This window comes from Sprattus sprattus, assembly GCF_963457725.1.
Source record: "Sprattus sprattus genome assembly, chromosome: 14".
Taxonomy (NCBI): domain Eukaryota; kingdom Metazoa; phylum Chordata; class Actinopteri; order Clupeiformes; family Clupeidae; genus Sprattus; species Sprattus sprattus.
The window spans coordinates 18728059-18754558 of record NC_137912.1 but is presented as its reverse complement, the minus strand read 5'-3'; the positions used below and the strand labels follow the sequence as shown (position 1 = coordinate 18754558).

At 43.7% G+C, this 26500-nt stretch overlaps 2 protein-coding genes across 2 annotated transcripts in view; one reads left to right on the top strand and one right to left on the bottom strand.

Moving 5' to 3' along the window:
* Window positions 1–16803, bottom strand: part of lrmp (lymphoid-restricted membrane protein) — a gene marked incomplete at its 5' end in the record, with an annotated part of 29718 nt that extends 12915 nt beyond the window's left edge. The window contains 19 exons of the mRNA XM_080851708.1: window positions 716–765; window positions 2160–2517; window positions 2998–3106; window positions 4198–4340; window positions 5475–5576; window positions 5930–6067; window positions 6700–6793; window positions 6968–7032; window positions 7200–7259; window positions 7407–7463; window positions 7773–7850; window positions 8057–8107; window positions 9905–10022; window positions 12006–12164; window positions 12453–12528; window positions 12762–12826; window positions 13101–13281; window positions 15367–15462; window positions 16098–16803. Of these exons, the coding sequence (XP_080707834.1) occupies window positions 716–765; window positions 2160–2517; window positions 2998–3106; window positions 4198–4340; window positions 5475–5576; window positions 5930–6067; window positions 6700–6793; window positions 6968–7032; window positions 7200–7259; window positions 7407–7463; window positions 7773–7850; window positions 8057–8107; window positions 9905–10022; window positions 12006–12164; window positions 12453–12528; window positions 12762–12826; window positions 13101–13281; window positions 15367–15462; window positions 16098–16803 (2706 nt within the window). The remainder of the gene's footprint in view (window positions 1–715; window positions 766–2159; window positions 2518–2997; window positions 3107–4197; window positions 4341–5474; window positions 5577–5929; window positions 6068–6699; window positions 6794–6967; window positions 7033–7199; window positions 7260–7406; window positions 7464–7772; window positions 7851–8056; window positions 8108–9904; window positions 10023–12005; window positions 12165–12452; window positions 12529–12761; window positions 12827–13100; window positions 13282–15366; window positions 15463–16097) is intronic.
* A 5865-nt stretch (window positions 16804–22668) lies between these two features.
* bcat1 (branched chain amino-acid transaminase 1, cytosolic) overlaps window positions 22669–26500 on the top strand; it is a gene marked incomplete at both ends in the record, with an annotated part of 13913 nt that continues 10081 nt past the window's right edge. Inside the window, 2 exons of the mRNA XM_080851598.1 lie at window positions 22669–22719; window positions 23490–23546. Of these exons, the coding sequence (XP_080707724.1) occupies window positions 22669–22719; window positions 23490–23546 (108 nt within the window). The remainder of the gene's footprint in view (window positions 22720–23489; window positions 23547–26500) is intronic.

Genomic DNA, 26500 nt, shown 5'->3' with positions numbered 1-26500 from the left:
CATGGTGCCTACTTGTCTGCTTAGGAGTGAATAAGTGTGTGTTCTTTTTCAGGTGTGAACTACGTTGTTCCTAAAAGGTTATTTTTAGTCAATGATGACTGTTCAGGGATCAGATGACGAAATTATGTTTCCTTAACTGTAGCCTACATTAGCAATGATCTCAATGTTCTAGCAGACCAGCACACAGCCATTTCCTGTTTCTCACTCACCAGGAAGGAGCATCCCATTATCCCAAGTGTCATCATGGCAACAGTTTGTCTGGTGACCAGAATCACCCAATGGTAGGCCCAGATTATATAAATCTCAGTCAAAATGACAGTGATGAAGAGGAGGACAGTGGGCCTGAACATGCCCATGCAATGTGAAAGAGGGACAATGACAATGGGTGGTGGTAGAACCTCTCTTTCCTCAAAAAAGATAGTCTTTGTTGAGTTCATGATGACAAGATCATGACTGAGCTGAATAAGCTGAACTTTATGTGTCACAGGTTCAAAACTGGTTTTCCCAGCTAATCGTGCACATTCTCTTAATGATCTGGTTTTTGGTAATGTGCAAACTACACTAAAGTTAAAAACTGGACTTCACAGAGCATCTTGCACATATACTTTCAAAGGAGTTTGACTGCATCCTTTAGACATTAGATCCATTTTAAAGTATGATTTTCTTCCAATATGATCCAAATTACACTCAAGTCTGTATGGGGAACATGACTTACCTGTGATCCAGTGGATTCTGTCACAACTTCCTCCTGTGGCTGTGGGGTGTCTGAAACAACGACGGACAAGTATGATCAAACTTCTTCCCATTCGTGGCAAACAAGCCTATTTCAATTTTCCGAGAAACCGCAGCTCACACTTCATCCTCTCATGCTTTCATAATAAGTAGAAGCAAAAGTTTAACCATCCTCCACAGCATAAAAATAATAAAAAATAAAAAAGCAGGTCTATTAAGACCCCCTCATTCCTTTTGTACTCGCTGCCAGAGCAGGGTTATGACATGTCTAATTATGACATCTCTCTCTCCCCAGTGCTTGGGTCTCAGTCATGCAGACACAGGAAGACCAGATTACTGCATGGCATACCAGGGGTCTATGATGGGGACATTGGTTGCATTTGATTTGTGTGTGTGCTTCTACGTGTGTGATTGTCCACCTCTGAGTGTTGGCGCGTGTGTGGAAGCGAGCGCTTCCAAGTATGTGGTTGTACACTTCTGAGAGTGTGAGTGTGTGTGAGAAAGAGAGAGAGAGAGAGAATGCACTCCTCAGTGTGTGGTTGTACACCTGTGGGTGTGCAAGTGAGTGTGTGTTATACACATCTGTGTGTCTGTCTGTGTGTGTGTGTGTGTGTGTGTGTGTGTGTGTCTGTGTGTGTGTGTGTGTGTTCAGGGTCTGAATCAGCGAGGCCTGGCCAAAGAAGGTAGGGCCCCTGAGGAGACTCTGGGGGACAGCCATAGAAGGCCAGGGGCCAGCGAGGCCAGTCTGCCCTGGCTACCGTCGGAGCAGCCAGGCCCTTAAGCTGCCCTGGATGGCTGGCTGCCCTGTGACCACGGGGATTTAGGCAGCAACGCTAATCCACTCAAGAGGAAGCAGAGACTGACACAGAGTAAACGCAACTGCTGGTTCATCCCTTACACACACACACACACTCTCTTTCACTCTTTCACTCTCTCTCTCACACACACACACACACACACACACACACACACACACACACACACACACACACACACACACACACACACACACAGAGACATGAACACACATTCTCAGACAGTACCAAAGATTAGTGCAAAGCCCCCATCCCAGTGCTAACACATCATTGCTTAAATGCTATTTAGATGGTTTCTAATGTCTTATGATTGTGCCCTGTTTGGTCTCCATCTACAGTCATGTACAGTCAGTAAAGAATGTTCACACAGACACACACACACACACACAGACACACACTCTCTAATACGACCACTCAGACATAAGCACACAGACTTACACACATATAGGCAAACCCTCTCAAAGAGTATGTGTGCGCCTGTGTGGGAAGCAAAGATAAGTGGACTATACCCAGGTCGAAACAGCGAGCCCCCTTAGTGCCCACACACAGGGGCTCATGGGCTCTTACCCGCTCTGGTTCTAAGGGTCTCTCCTGTCTCCTGCCCACACTGACCTCTGGTTCCGGTGATCGGACTGCTCTCAGAAGCTTCCGGAATGTCGCTCCGTGAGCGGGCGAGGTCTCCCTGTGGCGTCTCCTCCTCCTCCACGCCAGAGTCCAGCTGTCCTTCCTCTCCCCTCTCGCTGCCGTTTCGTTTCTCCTCCTCCTCCTCCTCCTCCTCTTCCTCACCGTCTCTGGACCGCGACTCGGGCCGCTGCCCTTCTACCCCAGTCTCCCCCGAGTCGGGCGACTCGTAGCTTCCTCGAAGTGGAGCGCCGTTCTCTGCGTTAGACAGTGGTGGTGGTAGTGGGGACTCTGGAATCACGTACTCCTCTTCCCACTCCAACGATGGGGCGTCGGGGTCCTCTTCAACCTGAACACACACACACACACACACACACACTTAGTTTGAAATGCTACTGGGCAAAGCGAAACGTGTGTTTTGATCAACAGAGACGGAGGAGAGTAAAAATACAGTAGCTGGAACTGGAAGCTGGAGCGAGCGAGAGATAGAGAGTGAGAGCCCACTTGAGCTGTATGAGTAGGCGGCTATCCTTAGCCCTTTGGTATCTCTGTAAAAACAGCGCTTTATTGTCTGTGTGAAAATGTTCTCTACTCCACTAAAACAATGTGCCAGTGATTCTGCACTGAAATAAACAAGTGACACCTGGTTCACATGACAACAGCATAGCCCCTTAATGGTGACAGAGACCTCCGAAACACACATCCATATATGTGGCTTTTGAGGTGTGTACGGACTTAGCTATTTGTGTACACCCCCCATCCAAGTATACCAAGAGAGACACACACACACACACACAGAGACACACACACACGCAGAGGGATCCTCTACCTCTGGTACATCAGGTGTTTGGCAACTGGCCTCTCTGCTGTCCTGTGGGGTTTTTAGCTGGTCCAGCTCATCCTTTAGCTGCTGCTTCTGATTCTCCTGTTCCTGGACCCTACACACACACACACACACACACACACACACACACACACACGTGAACAGAAGAGCATTAGTATCCTGTCACTTTGGAGAACATTGATACACTTTCTTTGCCAGTTCCCTTTAACTAAACATTTCCAACACTAACTCCTAACTGCCTTACAATCAATGAAAACTAGACATTGCTGGCTGACAGAGAGGCCAAGGTAAGCTAGTAGCTAGCAAGCAAACATACTGTACCCAATCCGTAGGCCCATACAGTGTCCCATGGCCCCTTTTTCTGTCGAAGGCCTCTGCTTTTCCCAGAATTCTGCAGGCCCGACACAGCAGCAGCTGCTAGCCCAGCCAACTGCCTGGTCCGTTCTCACAGCTCAGACTGATAAGAGCACGACTCACTTTTATTCACTCCCCCCTACACTCCGCAAACACCCCCTTACCACCGCCCACCACCCTTCCAATCTGGAGACCCACACACGTGGCAGAGGTTAAAAAAATGCCCCAGACAATCGCAAGACAAACATCTTCACTCTGGAGCCAAAAATGGAGTTGATGTGAGGTGGGTAGAGCATGAGGTCCGGCCATCACCTCCTCAGTTGTTTTTTTTTTTTGGGGGGGGGGGGGGGGGGGGGGGGGGCAGAGGCGGTCTTTAGATGGCTCCTCCTCTACAGGTGTCAATCATTCTGAGACACAAGGCTAGTTTCAGTATACCAGTGTTTGAGCCGGCACTGGTGGTTGCCATGGACACAGAGACGTTATTGTGACCTTTCACCTTCTGTGATGGGTAAATTAAAGACAGGTCTGCTCAGCCGATGGCTCCACAGCTAGTTCTGCACTTACTCAGTTAATTAACTGGCATCTCGAGTGCACTTAAAAATGTAAGAAGTCGAAAACAAAGCAAAAACCGAAAGAAAGAGGGAGATGGGAGAGAAAGAAACAGAAGCCAAAAAATAAAAGGCAGTAATAAAGAGAAAAAAATATCAGGCATTTCAGCAAAAGTCCTCTGTGACATTTTGGCCAATAGGAATAAGAAAGACCAGAAAGCCATTCACTACGTCTCATACCACGCCCAGATTGCAGCTCTGGAAATTCAGTGGAGAGTCTCACCTGCATGACAGGTGAAGGATCTCGGTGCGGGAACGGCGCATGTTGCTGGCCATCTTGAGCAGCTCTTTCTCCAGGGAGTCGGTGTACTGCTGCAGCTGATCCAGAGCCTGGGCCCAGTCCCTCTGGCGCCGCTCCAACTCAACCTGGAGGGAGGGAGGGAGAGAGAGAGAGGTGGGGGGGGGGGGTGCATGAGAGAAATGGAGAGAGATATACATAGATGTACATAGATAGAGATACAAAAAAGACAGATGCAGAGAGAAAATGGGAGCGAGGGGTAAAAGAGGGGTTAAGAAAGACAGGGAGAAAGAAAACCAAAGAAATGAAAGACAAGCAAAAACGGTATGAGAGAGAGAAAGTGAGCGAGAGATAGAAAGGGAGAGAGAGAGAAGAGGTAGAATAATAAAAAGTGGAGGAAAGAGGAAAGTAAAGCAGTGCATAGTGGCAGAGAAAAAGAGCAAACGGGTGCAGATCTGATAAGTGAAGAGCTGTTTACCCCTGAGCTGACCCATCAGACTACATGCTATGGCAGAGCTCATCACAGGACAGTCACAAAGTGCTCAACAATATAGCTCAGGGGAAGGCTCAGAGGGGACGAGTGTATGTGTGTGTGTATGATTGCACGAACACTCAAATGATCTGTTGTTTTTTGCGCATGACTGTGTGTGTGTGTGTGTGTTTGTGTGCATGTGGTGTTTTGCAATTGACTGTGTGTGCGTGTGTGTGTGCGTGTGTGGGACTGTGTGTGTGCGTGTGTGTCTTTGTGCAGTCACGTCTTCACGCTCTGCAGCACAGACTGAGTGTGTTTCCCTCTGCCTGAGAGAGCAGAGGGAAATGGGGGAGGGAGGGGGTAGGGGCGGTGGGGAGGCGGTGTGTTATATAATAAAGTAGGTAGCGGGATCCCAGGAGATGTGAGCACAGCCATCTTATGTAATCTTCAAAAGGATGAAGAACTAACCGCACCACTGGCCCTAATCACAAAACAAACAACACCTCTGCATTCTGTTCCTACCACAGTTACACACACACTTATTTAATCTCTTACACAGTTATACAAACACTCACACACACACACACACAGATTTATTCACTCACTCACTCACTCACTCACACACACTCTACTTTTTTCTATCTGGTTTCTAGGATAGCGGTCCTTCAACATTCATATTCTCCAGGCAAACTTAAACATACTTATGTGCTTAACAGACATAAAAGGTATGACTACTAAGAGGTTAAAAGATATCTAAAAACATTTCATTCGAGGTCTAGCCCCTTCTCACCTGAAGCTTCTGACTGGTAGAAATCTTCTGTCCATCATGTGTGGCTGACAGGCTCCTCAATGCTGATAGGACAGCGTAGTTGTTCTCCTGGAACTCTTTCCTCTTTAACATAAGAAAGAACACCAATCAAAAAAAGAAAGAAGGCAAGTCAATCACTAGTTAGTAACTGTAACCCACACAGGTTTTATAATTACTAGTTAGTTACTGTAACCTACCCGAGTCTTAATTACTAGTTAGTTACTGTAACCCACATGGTCTTATAATTACTAGTACTGTACTCTACCCGAGTGCTGCTCTGTTCATCACTTCATACTGCTGAAATACAGGATTCTTTCCATTTACATTTAGCAGACGCTTTTGTCCAAAGCGAAGTACAAGGGAGAGAACAGTCAAGCTAAGAGCAATGAATGGGGAATGTTTCTCTTGCGCGCTGGCTGTGTGGATGAGAGCTGTACCAGTCTGCGGATGTGGGCCTTGAACTCCTGGGACTGCTGCTCCGGTGTGGGACCCTGCAGCAGCATCAGCACCTCCCTGTCTAGAGTCTCGTCCAGCGGGGAGGTAACACTCATTGAGGAGGAGAAGCGATCCACACCCTAAAGGAATAGGAGAACATGTATACAAACACACACACACACACACACACACACACACACACACACACACACACACACACACACACACACACACACACACACACACACACACACACCACATTAACAGACAAAACATGCTTGTGAGCAGCTCCATTTATAACTCTGCTATAGGCTGGCAGTTTACTCATTGAAGAAACACAACAAAGGTGTGGAGATGTACCCCGCGGTGAAGCTGCACACTAGCGGTGACACTGGCACTAGCAGTGACACTGGCACTAGCGGTGACACTGGAGACTAGCGGTGACACTGCAGACTAGCGGTGACCCTGGACACTAGCGGTGCCACTGGACACTAGCAGTGGTGTTTTGGGTTAGAGCAAGCATGGAGTCCTGCAGGGAGGGAGTGTGAGTTCTAGGACAGGAAGTGTAGGTGGTAAGTGCACTCTCTGTTTCTAAAAATATTACCGACCCCCCCCCCCCCCCCCCCCCCCCCCATCTCCTCCTCACACACACACACACAATCTCTATCTCACCCTCTTTACACACACACGAGCACACACATGAGCACGCACACACACACACACTCACACACTTCCTCCATCCCTGGTGTTATCTGCGAGTGGGGAAACTCACCTCCAGAGGATTCTGTGCCATTGCCAGTTCTGTCTGCAGGGAGCCCAGACTGGACTGGTTCAGCCGGTACGCCACCGACAGAGACAGGCCCGAACTGCCAAAGAACACCAATGTCAGTTCAACTGTGCTGTGTGTGTGTGTGTGTGTGTATTGAACACATTTTCTTGTTGAACAGGCAGAAACACTGGTATTGGGAGTGGTAGACACAACATTGTGTGTTGAAGTTGTGTTTGTGTGTGTGTATGCATGTGTTGTGGTCCATACTCACGTGGTTATATCTGGCTGCATCATCTGCATCTGATTCTCCAGCTTTGTCTTGTCTGCCCTCAAAAGCTAACAAACACACACACACACACACACACACACACACACACACACACACACACACACACATTACACCCATCACTGCAGCAGCACCAATACAACAACCATAATAGAACCTACAGACTTGAGTTCTACCCACCTCAAAAGGTCTGGAGTCAACAGAAAAAGCATCTTACCTCAGCAACAGAAGAGTACTCCAATACAGCTACCCTGAGATCCTCTATCTGAAGGTTTTTCTACAGAAGAGAGACACAATGAGTGATGAGGACTGACCTTCGCCACTTGGTTAAATAAGAAAAAGTCTAGGCAAACAGCCTAAGCAGCCATCTGAAAACAGAGGTTGAGGTCACGTGAGACCTCAGATGACATGGACTTAAACTGACCCCACGTATTACAGAATCCCTTTCCCTCAGGACAGCTTCGAATGAATGGACCTGAACCTGAGAGAGACACAGAGAAAGAGAGAGAGAGAGAGACAGAGAAAGAGAGACGGATAGAAAGAAAGATACAGGCAGAAATAGATACAGGAAGAGAGGCAGGGATAAACAGAATGGAAACATACATGACCTAAAAACAGACAGATGGGTGGGTGGATCAAAGTGAAAGAGAGAGAGAGAGAGAGAGAGAGAGAGAGAGAGAGAGAGAGAGAGAGAGAGAGAGAGAGAGAGAGAGAGAGAGAGAGAGAGAGAGCAAGAGAGAGAGAGAGTGAGTGAGTGTGATTGGTCCAAGTAATGGTTAACCTGACAAACCTGGAGGTCGGCATTAAGATCACACAGCTCCCGCATTTTCTTCTGAAGGTCATCCATCTCCATCATGACTTTCATGTTCTTGTAAATAGACAACAGCCGTGGTTCATGAAAATGAGTGCGGGGACAAAGATAGAAGGCAAGCCAGAGTGAGACAGTAGCCTGTATGTAAAACAGTATTTACATGACAACATCATCTAGAGATTATAACACCTTCTCCAATATTAGCCAACATGACTGAACCTGCTAGGCATCTTCTCTTAGCACATGGTAGGGAAAGGACGTACCTCTTCCTGCAGGGCAGAGATCTTTGAAATGAGACCCTGGTTCTCTCGCTCCTGAGGACAAAATTAAGGTTTAAGGGAACCCATACAGAATCTCAAGTTTTAAAAGCACAGAACCTGACCCCAAATGCTTGCGACACTCCTTTCATTCCCTGTACATTCCCCTGCATTAGTAAACTTAACATAATTCTTTTTGCATGTGGAACAGACTGAGCAGGAATGCGCTGTAACACCCACCAACGTAATAACTTCCCACCAACGTAATAACCCTGCCAACGTAATAAAAAAGTGTGCATTTTAGACGTAATAGCCCGGCCAACGTAATAATTTCCTGCCAACGTAATAATTCTTGCCTCCTGCCAACCTTATTTTCACCGATATCGTTATTATCAAGTCTTACTGTAGGGACAGGTAGCAGGCGTTGAAAGACTGTAAAACGCTGCAGTCCCACCCGGAAAAGACATTTGCACAAAGGCGCTACTCACACACACAAACACACACACACACACACACACACACAAATGTGACAATGTGACACATATGAAAGTGACAATGATAGTTTATGTTTCTCATAGTGGTCTATTAGTCTATCAGTGATCTATCAGTACATAGCAGGGACATGTTTTATAAGTGTGTTCACAGTTATAGTCTACACTTTTGACACAAGAAGAAACACAATGAAAGATTGAGTCTGCATTTAATTGCAACTGTTATTCACACAAACAAATCCAGCAAAAGGACTTTCTTGATAAACACACAAATTTACGTTGGCAGGAGGCAAGAATTATTACGTTGGCAGGAAATTATTACGTTGGCCGGGCTATTACGTCTGAAATGCACACTTTTTTATTACGTTGGCAGGGTTATTACGTTAGTGGGAAGTTATTACGTTGGTGGGTGTTACAATGCGCTGATCATGTTCGTTGGCAAAATAGAACAGAACCTCCTCAGGTTTAAATGTTAGTCACCTGTGATAAAATGACAATTAAAAAAGAGTTTAGATGTCGGTGGGGGCTTGTTAAATGCAGTTGTCTGGGCACATGGCCAAAATGGATGCATTACGAATAGCATACACAAGTTTGCTCAAGAGAAAAAAGAGAAGAACATTGTCACCGCCGACTGGGATTCAGAATCTTCACTGATAAGAGCAGCTTGAAATGTTTAGTGATATAAATTTCGTAATGCATCATATTTCAAAAGAATCATTTCGCTGGCTTCTGAACCTTATAAAATGTATAACCAGACCAGAAAAACGCAGGCTGAACACCCTTTGTAAATTTGGCCCATAGTGTTTGCCTCTTTCTCATTCGGTCTCTCAGTAAGGTAGTCATCTGTTTCATGTGCAATTTGCTCTGTTAACTTGAATGTGTAGAAATTGCCTCTAGTTTAAAATCCTGTCTCTTCATGTGGTTGCCATCTGTTTAATTTGCCATGAGGTCTGTGCCTTCAATCTAGCAGTGAGTCAGCAACATTGCCACTCCTGATAAAAATACTTGTGATGAACTGACAAGCTTTTCAGCAATCCAACAGTTCACTTTGTGCCAGGGAACATCGGGAACTGTCAATCAGCCAGTTACCACGGCGATGTAAACAACTCATTATCACATCCACATAGGATAATTTCTGTCAGTCTGCCCATCTCTTCATTGGCTGCCACGGAAGCGTTCCAGATCTTAAGTTACCATGGTTCCAGCAATCATTAGAACTGAGATAAAACTATTCTTATGTGATTGTATTTGTATTTGTTGTATATGTGTTGTTGCTGTTGATGATGATGATATATAATAACAATGTATCATCATCATCATCATCATCATCAGTCTAGCGCCCAAGCGGGACCGAGTCTCTCACCATCTGTTTGCTCTGGGTAGATGCCCGTGCACGGCTCTCCTCGGACGAGCTCAGTGTCAACTTCATCTCCTCCACTTCCTCCTTCAGCATCTTCTCTTTCTGCTGCAGCTGCTGCCCCCTGTGGGTCACCATGCAGAATGTCATTTCACCATTCACACATTTGGTCATTACATAAAGCAACAGGCTACTTCTCAATTCTGCTGTGTGTTTCCCCAATGCGCCATTGAACTACCAGGGTTGAATTATAGAGGCTATCATTTGGAACATTTCTCTCCCCCCCTGACCTGCATGCTTGACCTTTTTCCTCTTCAGTGGCACTCTTGATTAGCTGAACACATATGACTTATATAAAGAATTATTTTGTTACACAAGTTTACAAGGTCACAGGGAAGGTTACTTTTGATATGTAACTGGTTACAGACTACTAGTTACCCTGTTAAAAATGCAATAAGTCATGTAACCATTTAATTATTTCAAAGTAATGTAACTTATTTGATTTTAATTCTTTTTGATAACTCAAGCTCAACCCTGAGCACATACTGCCACATTAATGGAGCCTGTCTAGATGGCGAAAAGATGCAAAACAACACAATTCATGTTTTGAGAGACCCTGGGCCTGGACTAAAGAGGTTAAAGTTTCATGCACAGCAAACTGTTTTGATCCTTTGCTTTGAACCCTAATATTCCATGCCTACTATGCCACCATGTGGAGATGTGAGCACCAGTTACCTGTAGGAACTCTGTAAAGGTTGACTCAAACTAAAATGCAGAGAAATGTCCCCCTCTGTGGTTCAACTAGGGGTGTGTTCAAAATATCGATACGGGGATACATCGTCGCGGGCCTCTTTACGATGCATGTATCGATACGGAGGCGTCAGTATCGATACTTCACGTGCAAAAAAAAAAATAAATAAATTTTTTTTTTTTTTTGTCTGTTTCTTTGTACAGCGTCTACTTGGTTCATGTGCCTGCCTGCATACTTTGCCCATCATCCAGTTGATGGTATAATTTGAAAGCAGAGTTTATAGAATCCACATGAGGTGAGAAATATGTTATGATGTACTGTCAAGGAGTTACAGGCAATTTTTTTTTGTTATAAGCCTAAAATATCGGGATACGTATCGTATACGTACGTATCGCATGTATCGCGATACATATCGTATCGCGACCCCTGTATCGGGATGTGTATCGTATCGCCAGGTGGTTGGCGATACCCACCCCTAGGTTCAACACAGGGTATGTTATTCCTTCATAGCTAATCCTCCTGATATGGGCTTCCCCCACTACTCAATGATAATCTTAACAATTATAAGAACTATTATCATTAATCCACCTGATAATCCTTTTGAATCTTATCCCACATTAAATATATAAAAACAAACGTATGAGTGAGAACAGCAAACAAACAAACAAACAAACAAACAAAAGATAATGGAATGACATTTCTAAACAGAAGCATCTAGCTAAATCCCCAAAGTCCTTTCTCAAGACTGGCGATCTGTGAGATATGCTTACACATGACTCCTCAGCTGCAGGCAGCCCATGGCTCTCAACACACACTTCCACATACATTTACACACACACACACACACACACACACACACACCCACACACAGAGACCGTGTTAAGTAGTAGTTTGGAATCACATGCCAGCATGCTAGCGTAAGGATAAGGGATAAGCTAGGATTGGGAGCTAGAGTGAAGGTTGTATGGGGTCTGTACTGGAATGTACAAAACAAACACAGCACAGAACTCCCCTACCAATATTCTCTGTTCCAGTTCTCTAAACATAAATAAATAAAAAAGCTTAAATATGATTCCTCGGATTTGTTCCAATACAATTACTTTCAAGGACTTCCACTGCACAAGTCATGGCATCACAACGCTGCCTCCAACATCCAGGAGTGTTGTCAGGGTAACCCTGAAGTACTTCAAAGACACATTGGAAACCCTAACCATCTGCATCCATCATGTTGCTTTTGGTAACATCTGTTACCGGACATGACATGAGCTCACTGCTAAGGAGATGGGCGTCCCAAAGTTCAAATATAGGGACAAGCTAGGGGAAGAGGAACAAGAGGAGAGGGGGAGGTTTTCATACACTCTGGCCTGAGTCTTGAGGTCCTCGTTCTCCTCAATGAGCTTCTGGTTGGTGTCCTCCATGAGCTCCATGGCCTGCTTGAGCTTGCGGATATCCTCCTGCAGCTTCTGGTTGGTGAACTGGAGGTCTGCCACGCAGTAGATCAGGTCCGAGGTCTCCCTGCAAAGGCAAAGGTGGCAGGTTATCAATGCCTACATGCATGAGGTGCGTAAACACAGACAGATTTCTACTACAAACATATAAGAGTCTAAACGACTGTCACACACATGCTAGTACGTAAACACACACAATTTTGCCATGTAATTTTCTTTATGTATGGTTGTTGTGTGTGTGCAGGGGTCTAGAGACTGAAAGGCGCGTGCATGCACAGACACACGCACGCACACACGCACACACACACACACACACACACACACACACACACACACACAGTCCCCTGACACTCACAGGTCACTTTTGGACGTCTCTCCACCAAACGCTTCAAGGCTACCTGAGGTCATGTTCAACAGAACTGATCTCTTCGCTGAAAGAGAAAGATTGACAGGTCACACACAAAAAGCATAAGCATAAGAAAACAAAGTAAGAAAGAGTGAACGGGATAAGAGGTTAAGTGAGAATGAGTGAGTATTACTTGAGTTTAAGAAGTACACAAAAAGGTTTCCTTTAGACTGTAGACTCTTAAGAGTAATTCATACGATCCAGCAGATCGCATTGGTTTCCACAGAAAGCTTTGCCCTTTAGTCAAAAGTACGTCACCTGCTAAACTGTCTGGTACTTTTCCTTTCACCAACTCCTGCGTCACGTTCTCCGCTGTGTCATCTCTGTGTTAGAGAGGAAGAAACCACATGGGACCCTCACATGTGCTTCTCTCTCAGGGCCATCACACTGGTGGACTGTACCACTATCAGAAGTTTAACAAACGGGAGCTACTGGACTACCCCAAGTACAAAAAGTACATTTAACATGTCAGCAAATAATCCATGTTGTAAAAATGTAGTTCCCACTCCTATGTTTATGGAGGTCACAAAACCAACAGATTAACACACAAATTAAATAAATACAAATATGTGTGTGCATTCGTTGTGGTGCTCATACTCTTGATTGCGACAGTCATCGATCCACTCCTTCATGACGGCGTGGTATGTGTCCAGATCGATGGAGATGTCCTTGCGCTCCGGGTCCAGCATGTTGCACAGCTCCTCCAGGCCGCTGTCTTCTGAGCTCCGGCTGGTGGTGTGGCGCAGGTAGTCCACGATCCGGGACACATACACCTTACCTGGGGAGAAAAGACTAGGGTGAGCGCCTCTCCTCTCCTGATGCACCCATACTCTGCAGCAGGACCACCACCCCTGAGGGCCATGGTATGCAGGGCGTTTCAAAGGGGGGTTGGAACGAGCTGAGCCTTCAGAATCTATTCGGAATGTGACTGTCATTATTCTATGACTGAGCAGAATCTCTGAAGGTGAAGAGGAATCTCAAGATGCAGCATAGGAACACTGAAGTGACCCCCATAAAAAAAAAACATGAATTATAAATGAAAATCATTGTGTAACAGGGAGTATCTAAGATGTTCTTACATAAAAAAGAGAGCATTTCAAATGCTGTCTTTGTACAAAGAGAGCCAAAGGCATCAAACTGTGCTGTGAAGAGTAAAACGAAACGGACAAATGGAGAAAGGAGAGGCTTATGATGACACTCTTCCATGCATTTCTGTGTCTATTTCTTTCAGTCAAACCATGCAAATATTTGAGGTACCCGTGGCTTAGATCACATAGATGCCAAACACTTTATTCAAATAGATTGAGTGGCCTTGTGATTTATAACTAAGTCCCATTGAGCCGCGTGTGATACAATAAAAAAAGAAGCATGGTCAAGAAAGAGAAGAAAATAGTAGATATCAGTAGATGTCTAGGCAACAGTACAAGTGTGCATAGGCGTTTTTCACATTCTGTTACTTGCAGTTTCTAGTTGATTTTTAAATCTTTTAACCTAAATTACCTCCATAGAGCACCTTTAAAAACACCACACACACATGCAGAGTTCCTGAATAACATTAGCATTGGCTAGTTGTCAAACCTGTCTAAACCAAAGGTGCAAAAGTTTTAGGCAGGTGTGAAAAAATGCTGTAAACTAAGAATGCTTTCAAAAATGGAAGTGTTAACAGTTTATTTTCATCAATTCTTAAATTAACAAAATGCAGTGAAGGAACAGAGAAATGTCTAAATTAAATCAATATTTGGTGTGACCACCCTTTGCCTTCAAAATAGCATCAATTCTTCTAGATACACTTGCGCACAGTTTTTGAAGGAACTCGTCTGGTAAATTGTTCCAAACATCTTGGAGAACTAACCACAGATCTTCTGTGGATGTAGGCTTCCTAAAATTCTTCTGTCTCTTCATGTAAACCCAGACAGACTCGATGATGTAGAGATCAGGGCTCTGTGGGGGTCATACCATCACTTGCAGGACTCTCTGTTCTTCTTTAAGCTGAAGATAGTTGTTAATGACATTGGCTGTATGTTTGGGGTTATGTTCCTGCTGCAGAATACATTTGGTGCCAATCATACGCCTCCCTGATGGTATTGCATGATGGATTAGTATCTGCCTGTATTTCTCAGCATTGAGGACACCATTCATCCTGACCAAATCTCCAACTCCACATGCAGAAATGCAGCCCCAAACTGGAAAGGAACCTCTACCATGCTTCACTTTTGCCTGCAGACTCTCATTATTGTACCTCTCTCCAGCCCTTTGGCGAACAAACTGCCTTCTTCTACAGCCAAATATTTCTAATTTTGACTCATCAGTCCAGAGCACCTTCTGCCATGTTTCTGCACCCCAGTTTCTATGTTTTCGTGCTTAGTTCAGTCACTTGGCCTTGTTTCCTTGTCGGGGTAGAGCTTTTTGGCTGCAACTCTTCCATGAAGACCACTTCTGGCCAGACTTCCCCGGACAGTAAATGTCTGTACCTGGGTACCACTGGTTTTTACCAGTTCTGAGCTGATGCCACTAATTGAAATCTTCCGATTTCGAAGGTAAATAAGCTTGATGTGTTTTTCATCAGCTGCATTAAGTTTCCTTGGCTGACCACTGCGTCTACGATCCTCAACGTCTTCTTCAAAAGAGCTTGAACTGCACATTTTGAAACCCCTGTCTGCTTTGAAATCTTTGTCTGGTAGAGACCCTGCTGATGCAGTATAACTACGTTGTGTCTTGTTGCTGTGCTCAGTCTTACCATGTAAATGGATACAAAATAAACATTTATTGTTTACATTTTTCAAAGCATTCTTAGTTCATAGCATTTTTTCACACCTGCCTAAAACTTTTGCACAGTACTGTATATCTATAAATGTGACTCTACCTCTTCGTTGAGTATCACAGGCGTGGAAGATGGTGTCCAGCAGATCCTCCTCACAGAGGAGACTGACCTCGGTCGTCATGGTATCCTTATTGGGCTCTGAGGACGTCCGACCACCTGAATGAAAAAAAAGCAAGGTTGAGTCATAGAGCGTCTTCCACCAACAATGCAAATTTAAAGTACTTTACAGCATTGGTTGTGCAAATTGTTTAACATCATTGCACTGAATATCTGCTATCTATCCCTGCTAAGTTGCAAAGACGGATTAGAGACAGTAGCTGGGTTTCTATCCAACATTTGAATGCAAATCTTGACCATTCAAAAAAAAAAATAATAATAATATCCTGAGTGGAAACATTTGAAATTCACATAAAATATTGTAAGTGTGAGGATAGGGAAACGAGTTTATGCCCATACATTCACATTTGTGCCAATTTTAGTGTAGTTAAGAATGTTTCTGTGAAAGTTGCATTGACGACTTTACATTATGATCCCATAGCATAAATACTTGGAAAAGCATAAGACAAGTTAATTAAGTTAATTAAGTATTAAATAATACAGGTGTACAAATGGGAAAGATGAAAAATAGCAAAAGTAAAATGTAGTTCGATAGCAAATGGGCAAACTATTACCACTCTAAGAATACTGTTATCCTTCCCATTGTAGATACAACTCAGACAGATGCTGACTATGGAGAAGACCCGGTCCCAGCCTGTCAGGGGTCTACCACCTACCGTCTCCCATGGAGAGCCTCTTCACCACCAGGGCTGGGTAGCCCACATCACTGTCCAGCAGAGTGGAGGTATCTGTGGGCCAGAAGTTTCGGTTGTAGGACAGCAGACTGTGCGTGGGGCTCCGTCTCCTCTCCGTCTCCCCCGTGGCAGCTGGCGTCTCCCTCGCCTCGGGCTGCCTGTGGGGGGTGCTGCGACCAAACGTGAAGTACCCATCCGTCTCAGACTGGCGGGCCGCGGGCGTGGAGCTGGTTCGCTGCCAACCCCGTTTCTGCCCGAACCCAAAAGAGGTGTGCTGGTCCATCAGTGTGCTGGTGATTGTGTAGGTGGCGTTAACCGGGAAGGGGGTAACCAGTGGTGAAGCCGCACTCGCCCCAAGGGTCACTCTCCGACTCTGAGGCCTCCCGGGGGAGCCGGTAGGGGTCAACATGCCCGAGGTAACGGCGGTAGAGGAGGAAGACGAAACAACGGTGGTGGAGGCGACCGCAGCAGGGGAGTCGGGGTGCTCTGAGCGGTTTGCACGCTTTTTCAAGATGGACTCCAGGTTGCAGCGGAGCCCGGGCTGGGGGCTGTCGTAGCTGCTGGACTGAAAGCGGGGGATGTGGAAGGGCGAGGAGTCAGCCTCTTCGTTGCGGCGCTGGATGGTCTTCAGCTTGCGGCAGATGCTGTCCACAGGGTTGTGGCGGCGCTGAGACACGCCCAGGTCCATGGCTGAGCAGACGACGAGCAGAGACCTCTATCTGCTGGGAGACCAATGCACAAGGGCCCGTGAGTGGGAGAAAAACACACATGCAAACCAACAAACAAACAAAACATACTCTGAATCAATAAGAGTTCTGGTCTAAAACTAAAATTAATCAAACAAAGAATCAAACTAAAATTTTGTCTTTTTCAACATGTGTTAAGCATTACATTATGACATGAATCATTTGTTTTGAAAACATTGAAAATGTAACTTCAGGATGATTGTCAATTTCCCTGCAGTCATACTGTTTGGGGTACTATCCTCTGAAGTCCTCTCATTTTGGGTATAAGAATTCCTCATTTCAGTCAAAGATTCAAAGTGCAAATGTTTCCACAGATAATAATTCAACTAAAAATTGGATTTTGAAGATCATCAGCCTGTGAATCTCCACATCACATCACTAATTAGCAGACTTCATAGCTGTCCAATCAAATTAGCCAGACAACAGTTTCTGGTTGGGTTTTTTGAGTGTAAATTGTTTTCATAAATTCTTAACAACAACAACAAAGGATAATCGCATGTTTTTGCATTTTGTGTAAAAAGTAACCAAAAACATTAGATCAAGTAATACATTGTGTGGAAATGTTGTTCCAGCTGAGAATGATTTTATGAAGCCAGAACTACGTCTTGTGATTACTGAAGTCTCGGGCACAGCCGACCAAATACCACTGTATTCGTGAACAAAAAGGTATTTTGTCTAAAACCTAAAATAAATAAAATAAAACATCCACTTCTGTGTCATCACTTGGTTCACTGTGTGCATCCTCCAGTTGGACGCCTACTGTACGAGGCCTGCCTAGCGTAAAACAAACAAACAATTTGCTGATTCTCGCAAATGGCCTCAGGTTAACCTTTTGTCTTACCCACTTGACACCTACCGTTCAACTCTTGCCTTCTTATTTGGGCGTATTTTCCAATACGTATTGATCTTAGGAAGAAGACTCAGCCTTTCGAAAGAATTTTGGATTTAGTGATACTATGACAAAATGTCTTGCCACACCTGACCAACTTCAATCAAGAGCGCCTGTGTGACGTTGCTAATTTAGGAGCAGGAGACCAAATGCGCGCTTACAGGGAGTTAAACATTGCCCTCGTGTGGTCGAAAAAGTTAGTGTGTTTCATTTATCATATAACCGAAATAGGAGAGTGAGTTAAATCTCTCAGTGCCCTGTGGCAGCAGGACGTACAGGCCAATGGTACGAGGCGGGACAAGGCAGTGAGCCGTCAATCAGCAATATCGAGCTTTGACAGACAATTGCACGTGCGTTTTACAAATCTCTCAATGCTGGATGAAAGTCTCTCTCTGTGTGGGAGTTTAAAGTCGCTCCAGAGCTTTCATTATGCCAGGTAAGAATACCTTGAGTTTGCCATGTTTATTTTTGTGGTACATTGCAATAACTGTGTCTAATACAACGTTTGTGCAGGTAGGCCTACATGTTTTGAGTTTACCTCAGAGGAAGAACTTGGAGGAGGCACAGACAGCACAGACAGCTACTGCAGACAAGTTGTAATGTGCACGCGGCTTTGCCATTTAAAATATGCCATATAGTTTCAATACAGCGGGATTAGTGTATTAATAACACCATTCTTAAACAACTTGTACGGTTTTATAAATTACTTTTGCATTGATTTACTAATGTATATATGTCAGCAAATGAGAAGGTATTGTTGTAGCGAAAAACAACCTCTTAAAATCTTAGCGTAAATACTCAATCAGAGTCAGAAGTTCGAGTGCGATAAACAGAAGTTTTACCCCTGCCGGTGGTGATGGCAAGGCTCTTTCGTGGGAACTGCTACCTGCTCTCTGATGAATTCCGCATCCCCTTATGAAAAAACCTTTTAATTAATATTCGGCTGTCTGACTGTAAGCCTGCACCTGTGGACACTGTGTGATCTTGTTTTGAGGAAATAGGCATCTCTGTTTGGCCTGACGTTCATCCCTACACACAGGCCTCTCTGACTGGCCTGACATTGTCTGTGCCTACAGGCCATTCTGTTTGAACCAACAAAACACTCAAGCTATTCTGTTTATCCATGTTATATAACCATGATTCTCTACAGTATAAAATGTACCTTTCCTTTAAGTCAAATTCACCATTCCCTGTTTTGGTGGAAGTGGAGGGGGAGATGAAAAGGTGGCATTGGCACTGTCCCAGATGTCAATGTTCTGACGCGTGCCCTGAACTTTAAGAAGCACCTTTCAAATCATAGTCTGAACAGAGTTTACACGTGACAACCTTGAGGTATGTGAGTGTGTGAGTGGAATTGTTACAATACACAGCTTACCTCTTCTTAAACCTTTTTTGATGTCTTTTTCTACCCTTTAACTTAACACATAGGGCATTTCTAAGAAGAGAGGCCCTACTAGTTTTGGGGTGTTCATAATGGTAAGAAATATTGCCATCCTCTGTTCCTTGCATACATTTTCATAAAAATATGTAATGAAAATAAGTGATTGTATAAGTATTCACCCCCTTTAAAAAGACTGACCTAATTCAACAGAGGTCCAGCCAATTGGTGCTAGAAGTCTCACAATTAGTAAAATGGGGATCAGTCTGCAGTGAATGTGTCTCAAGTGATTGTAGTATAACGACACCCGTGTCTGGAAGGTCCACTGGTCAGTAATCAGTATTCGTGGCTACTGTTACACCATGAAGACCAAAGATCACTCTAAAAAACTCAAGAGAAAAGGTTATTGAAAAGTATAGCCACTGTTGAAAAAATGCTCCACTTTTGTCTTATCAAACCACAGAACCTTCTTCCACTTGACCATGGAGACTCCCACATGCCTTTTGGCGAACTGTAGTCGATACTTTTTTGCAACAGTTGTTGTATGCAGAGTTTCTCCAATCTCAACTGCTGAAGCTTGAAACTCCTTCAGAGTAGACATAGGTCTATTGGTGGCCTCTTTTACTAGTCTCCTTCTTGCACGGTCACTCAGTTTGTGAGGACGGCCTGATGTAGGCAGATTTTCACATGTGCCATAATCCATCCATTTCTTGATGATGGATTTAACAGAATTCCAGGGGATGTGTAGTGCCTTGGAATTTTTTTTGTATCCTTCCCCTGACTTATACTTTTCAACAACCTTTTCTCTGAGTTGCTTAGAGTGATTTTGGGACTTCATGGTGTAACAATAGCCAGGAATACTGATTACTGAATACTGACCAATGAATGGACCTTCCAGACACCGGTGTCATTATACTGCAATCACTTGAGACACATTCACTGCACACTGATGCCCATTTCACTAATTGTGAGACTTCTAGCACCAATTGGCTAGTAAATTAAAGGGGGTGAATACTTATGCAATCACTTATTTTCATTACATATTTTTATTTAATTTACATAACTGTGTAGAAATCTGTTTTCACTTTGACATTAAACTTTGACTTTTTTTGTGATTTGTATTTATTTTTTGTCCAAAAAGCCAACTTATATTGACCATGACTGATTTATAAAAGCAATAAAAGGGTAAAACATCCGAGGGGGTGAATACTTATGCAAGGCACTATACATTCCACCAAGGTAACTCCTTTTAACTAGGGTTTTTCTAACTGTTTTTAACTCTTCTGACACAAAAAAGAACAGAAAAAGGGAACCACAGATAACCAAGACAGCTGGACAGTGTGGTAATATTTTCATGTTTCTATGGGCAATTCATGACTTTATAGAGACTGTGATCTGTTTTACAACATACTTGACATATGTGCATGGCAAGGTTGTGTTAGATGATTTCATAGTGTTTTATAATTTTTGCCTTGATGCAGCGGTGGAGGCCCTGACTGTAGAGGAGTCCACCCCCCCCCCTTCCTTGTAAAAGACCAAGTGTGGAGGTAAGGTAACCTGTCAGGGTGTGGTGTAATATGGGAGTTCCCTTGGACAATGTCAAATCTATTAAAACACTTTTTTTTTTTTATCTTTCCCTTCCTAACCCAGACCCCAAAGATCATGTCAGACCTGACATCTCCAGTGGGTGGACAAGGCACAATATGACGCGGCTCCAGGGAAGTGTTTCCATTCCCAAAATGATGTCAGAGGTTGATAAACAGGAAGCATTGCACAAGCTGATAACCACCGATGCACTGGAGGCTAAAGACCCCTTCTTGTTTATATTTACACAACTACAGCACATGAAGGTGTTATTCCAAGGTTGTGTGAATCAACAGCACCTCCAAGTTAATGCTATGTTTGATGGTGAACTATTGACCCAACAGTGCCTCTGTTACTCTTTAAAGTTGTATTTTAAAATGTTATCTGTTTCTGTGCATCAATATGGTTCTTATTTTGATGTATTTTTATTTGTTTACTTTGTTAAAACTGTCAAATGTTTGTGTGCCATGGTCGGTGTGTGTGCTGTAATTATACTGGACCATCAGTGCCTTCACATAGTTTTAATAAATGTAAATGTTTTTTTTGATATAGCACTATTTTTTGTATTGTTTAGTCCCCTGCTGATTAAATGTTTTTATGATAAAAAGTGAATTGTGGTTTTGTTTATATGTAGAGTAGGCCTACAGTCTTATTGATTGACACTTTTACACACACAGTCCAGTAACATTATAGGCTAAATCACAATCTGGAGAAAATCACAGAAAAGATGGTAAGCACCGAGGCAAAGATCTGATTGTGGTGTCACATAGCCTTCTGTATTTAGCTTACCATAAAATAAAATAAATGGTTCTGGACGGACAGTCGGCATCGAGAATATTTGTGTCTTTAATACCACACACTGGAGTGGAGGTAAACTTGTAATGTAATTATGCCGGATTGCTCTGTTGCATTATAAATATAAAGGCTAAAATTATCTTTACCACGGTAAAAGCAATAGACTACTTGACTAAAATTAGCTTGTTATCGTTCATCAAACTATAACGATTTAGGTAGCCTACTCACGGTAGGTCTTCCACAACATTTATAAGCTTGTAGCTAAATAAAAAAAAACCATTTCAACTACGAACTTTAATTCAACCCTGTTTAATTTAAACACTTCCCGCTCAGTATTCGTTCGTGCAATTGGATGCCAAAGGTTGAAGCCACTGATTAGCGCACTGCTTTGTCCCACCTCCTGCCATGGGCCTGTACTTCCTGCTGCCACAGGCAACTGAAATATATGGACATTCGCAAGGTTATTATGTATCAAACTCAGTGCAGTGTTTTTTCCCCTGTGTATTTTCCTGTATCATAAATAGCCTATAACATTATAGGCAAATACTTTCATATAAGCAACTAAACAGATGTAATATAAATTGATGTATGTTGTATGTTGGAGCGGTGGCCCAAGTGAAATTATATTATGGTTACACGTATGTCTTCCATCTGAACGTGTGCTTCCAATAAGTCACGTTAAATTGTAGGCTACCTGTCGGACTTTCACATCGTCATTTACACTAGGTTATTTGGGTCTCCCCCTAAGGTAGCCTGGACATTGTGTGACTAGGCTTATCTTGTCCATTTTCACAATCTGTCAGTGTAAGCCTATACTCAACAAAACATACCCTCTTCATGTATTTATTCCATGGAATCGCCCCCTCCCTGTGAGTCATGTCATGATCGGAGCAGAATTGTTACATAATGTGATCTCACTCACACACATAAAAGCACACACAATCCTTTATAGCCTAGTCAACTGACCCCAACTGGCCACGTGTCGTGTGAATGTAACGGACACTGTGAGGAAAAAGGCATTACACGGGTAAAGGTTGTAATATAGGCGTATGAAAAGTAAAGTGGTTCTGACATGCAAGTACAATAGGGTTGACAATTTTTAATCTGTAAGCGGTTTAACTCGGTGTGTCGGAGTGAGCGGCTCGTATTTCCATATTCATCATGGCGAGTGTTCCAGCGCCCGCATTGGCTACGAGCGCTCCATCTCTCAAGGTAAACGCGAAAAGCTGACAGGTAGCGCGAGTTCCCACGCTCGCGTCTAACGGGTGATTTGTGTGTGGGCTATAGGGTGTGCTTGTGACCAGACACAATCCAGCTCCCTCGCCTTTCCTTATAGCACAATCGTCGACTAGCCCGTGTGAGAGACAAACACGCACTGCCGCCAGTGAGAAGGATGCTGAATGTGAATCTGTCTTGTGTATGTCGTAATGGGTATAATATCTGCCTTGTTGTCTCAAATAATGTCACAGATATTACATTTGGTAGCTTAAATCATTTTTAAAAAACTGTCCTATTGGTAGATAATGTGACGACGCGTCATGGTTTACGCGAATGCGTCCTTGAGCCGTTTATAACAAGTGCACCGGAGGTTTGTTGCGCGTTGTTATGATCGTTACCCCTTTAAATTAAACTGCCTTCACAGGAATTATATAAACAATATTCTGTTTATTAGCCAGCACTCAATGGCAATGTTATGTAACTCATTAAAAGTAACGTTATGTGGTGACACAGTGATGCGACACTGTTGTTGTGACGCACATTTAGGGGTGACAGAAACGAAGCTCATACGTTTTGCAGAGATGTCAGGTCGTTTTTCAGGTTCTCTCTGTATCTCTCACAGAACATTCAAATGCGGACATTGGAGATGAAAAGTCAGCACAAGAAAATGATAAACTTATTGATTATATTTTTTTAGACAACGCTGCATTGATGGCGCATATGTGGTTCAGTCTGAAATAATCAATGCTCGCTTTTTTTTGCAGGGTACAGGTGCAGAGATCTCAAGCAATGGCCTGGTTGACAACATCCACAGCTTTAAGGTAACTCCCACTCACCAACAGAAGCAGGCATACCAATGATAAAATAAAAGATCCTTAATGTTTGCATAAATTATGACATCAATGCAGATTGACTATAGTCAGTAGTGGCACAAATGCAAGCTATCTAAAAGAATAAACTGTTAACAACAGTCACAGTGCTAACCTTCCTGCTAAGCTACGTGTGTGTTTTGGATGGGCTGCATCACTTGCCTTTTGCTGTGGTACCAGTGGCAGCATTTTGGAAATTCTCTTGATTGCTAGAATAACAAAAATTATAATCCTGACTGAAAAAGTCACGACAATGCAGAATCAATTCAAATCCATAGCATATGTTTGCCCATAGTTCTTCAAATACAAAACATCTGCTCAGAATCATGCAGTAGCATCCATGCACAACTTGGCTGAAGATTGGTTGTTGTGAAGTTTACTAGGATGACATTTTGTAAAAAATAATCCATGCCTCGCCCTTCGTTTCTTGCTGAAGGTTGCCCCCTCTCAATCTTATGCACGCACCCAAGGCCCCCCCCCCCTTCTTCTGGCGGTTATGGGGGGCAAAGGCTCTGAGTCAGGAGTGGGCCTCTGGCTTGTCCAGAAGGTCCTGCGTTGACTGTACTTGGAGATCCAGTGTGAGAGATCATGCTAATCTCTGTCAATCAGGCTTGAGGCTCCAGGCATGCTCCCTCTCCTTCTACTCGCCTGTCCTCGCTTCCGCTTAGCACAGGTGCTGATGAGGAGTACCAGTAGTGCTGTTTGTGTGTGTGTGTGTGTGTGTGTGTGTGTGTGTGTGTTTGTGTGTGTGTGTGTGTTTGTGTGTGTTAGAGAGAGAGTGTGTGTGTGGAGGCACACAGAAGCAGCAGTTAGACACTATTTATTACACATACTGGCAAATGGTTAAGGGACACACACACACACACACGTCCACACAGCGCACACCAGAACACATACACACCTTCAAATGCAGGCATTTATACAACTATTTAATGATAAAATCCAGATGAGTTATCCATATAAACTTCTAGTGCCATAGCTTTCTGAAAACCATTTATTGTGTGCTTGTGTTCCACAAATAGTCATCTTATACTGCTGATAGGTTGCATGGCTGTTTTGATAGTACCAACCCCCTAGAGAAAAGCCTGCCAGGTGCTGTGTGTGTGTGTTAAGGTCAGTTCGGGTATCAGGTCTTCTGAGCTAGGAACAGGTAAACTGATCTGAACTGGGGGGGGGGGGGGGGTAGGGTCATATTATCTCCTTGTCAACAAAATGATGAGTAAAAATTGAATTTTGAAGAAAAATTGGTCCTGGCATTAATGTCAGTTCTTCTTTACATTTGCAAAATATATAATGGTCAACAAGAGTTTTTCTAACAACAGTACTGTTAAATAGTAGAAGGGACAGATAAAGAAGCCCGTTCTAGTAGACGTTCTAGTTCTGTATAGTCATCACACTCACAGCATTAGTGTTCCCAGCACTTGGAGTGGTGTTGGGATTATAGGCTGTTGTGCAAGTGGATGTAGTATTTATAGTCAGCTAATCACATGCCTCTCTCAGGTCGCCAGGTGAGGTGACATACCAGGCACGAACATCACCGTGTCACACTGGAGATTTGTGATGGTGTGGTAGATGTTAAAATCAAGATGGCGGCCTCTCCTTCATCTCTCACACCCTCCTTTTTACTCGCGCCTTCATGCTCATATACACTCTACTATAACTGTACCGTATCCTTGTCTTCCCCTCACAGCATACACACACGCACTGTTTTTGCTTTTCTGAAATACTTTTGGAATTGCGCTGAATGGTTGGGAATGGGTTTGAACGATTCTCTATCTTGCTGGCTCTCTACATCACAGTGGAATACTCCAGCACACTGAGATGTGGTTTAGAAGTAAGACAGTGAAATGTCACCGCCAGTGTTGGAGTCTCTGTTGGTTTGTCCTCTTGTCCTGCACAGGTGGATATATTAATGATGCATGGGCATTATGGTGGACAATTGTCTCAGGAAACATACCCTGTGTCTCAGAATTTGAACAATTCTTTGATGTAAGGAAACACCTAGTGACAGATGAGGAGACTGATTGAGAATAGCCAGTATGAGTGGTGTCTTGTATCAATAGAGGCTTTGCGACTGGGTAAAAGGTAAATGTATGGTTCGGTAGCTAAATTAAAATAAATGTGAGTGGACACTGGGGATGGGATGGACATTCTGCAGTGTGTGTGTGTGTGTGTGGGTGGGGGGGTTGGGTGAATGTCTGTATGCATATGTGTGTGTGTTTTTGAGTGTGTGTGTGTGTGTGTGTTACTATGTGGCTCCATGTTAGTTTCTCGAACGAAACAGACAATGCTCTTTGCTCCCATGGTGGTCACGTTCCCTCAGTAATCTGGGATTACGAGTAATCCAGAAGCAGGGTTAATCTTGCTGGTGAATGACTGCACTTTGGAAGAATAAGTCGATGGGTTGGACGTTGATGTGTTTCTACCCATCCCAACATAGCTCTCTCGTTGGCTGTTTGCCTGAAGTCACCTTTCTAATGTTTACATGTAGTTGCTATATTCAGTCAATAAGAAGGTGGAAGTGGTTAACATTGCAGTGAAAGTGAATGTCATACTCGCATGACCAATGTAAATGTCATTGAATCTGTGCCACTTTTATAATCAGACTCTCATCTGAGTTTAAATTTATGACAGTAAAGGTGAATATAGAAGGGGATACGACTAGGTTCCTGTAAGGGCAAGAAAGATATGATACTCTATACCAATACAACTTCTGAACCTAGGGTAAGGCTAATGAATAGAAGCTGCTGGCTAAATGCATATGGGAAACAAAGCACATGGCAGTCCAATTACTATCTTGAAATGAAACTACCAAACTCTAAAACATGAGAACACATCTTAGCTTTGCACACATGGGGCCCTATCTTGCCGATCAGAAACGCAAGTAGGACGGCGCCAAGCGCAAG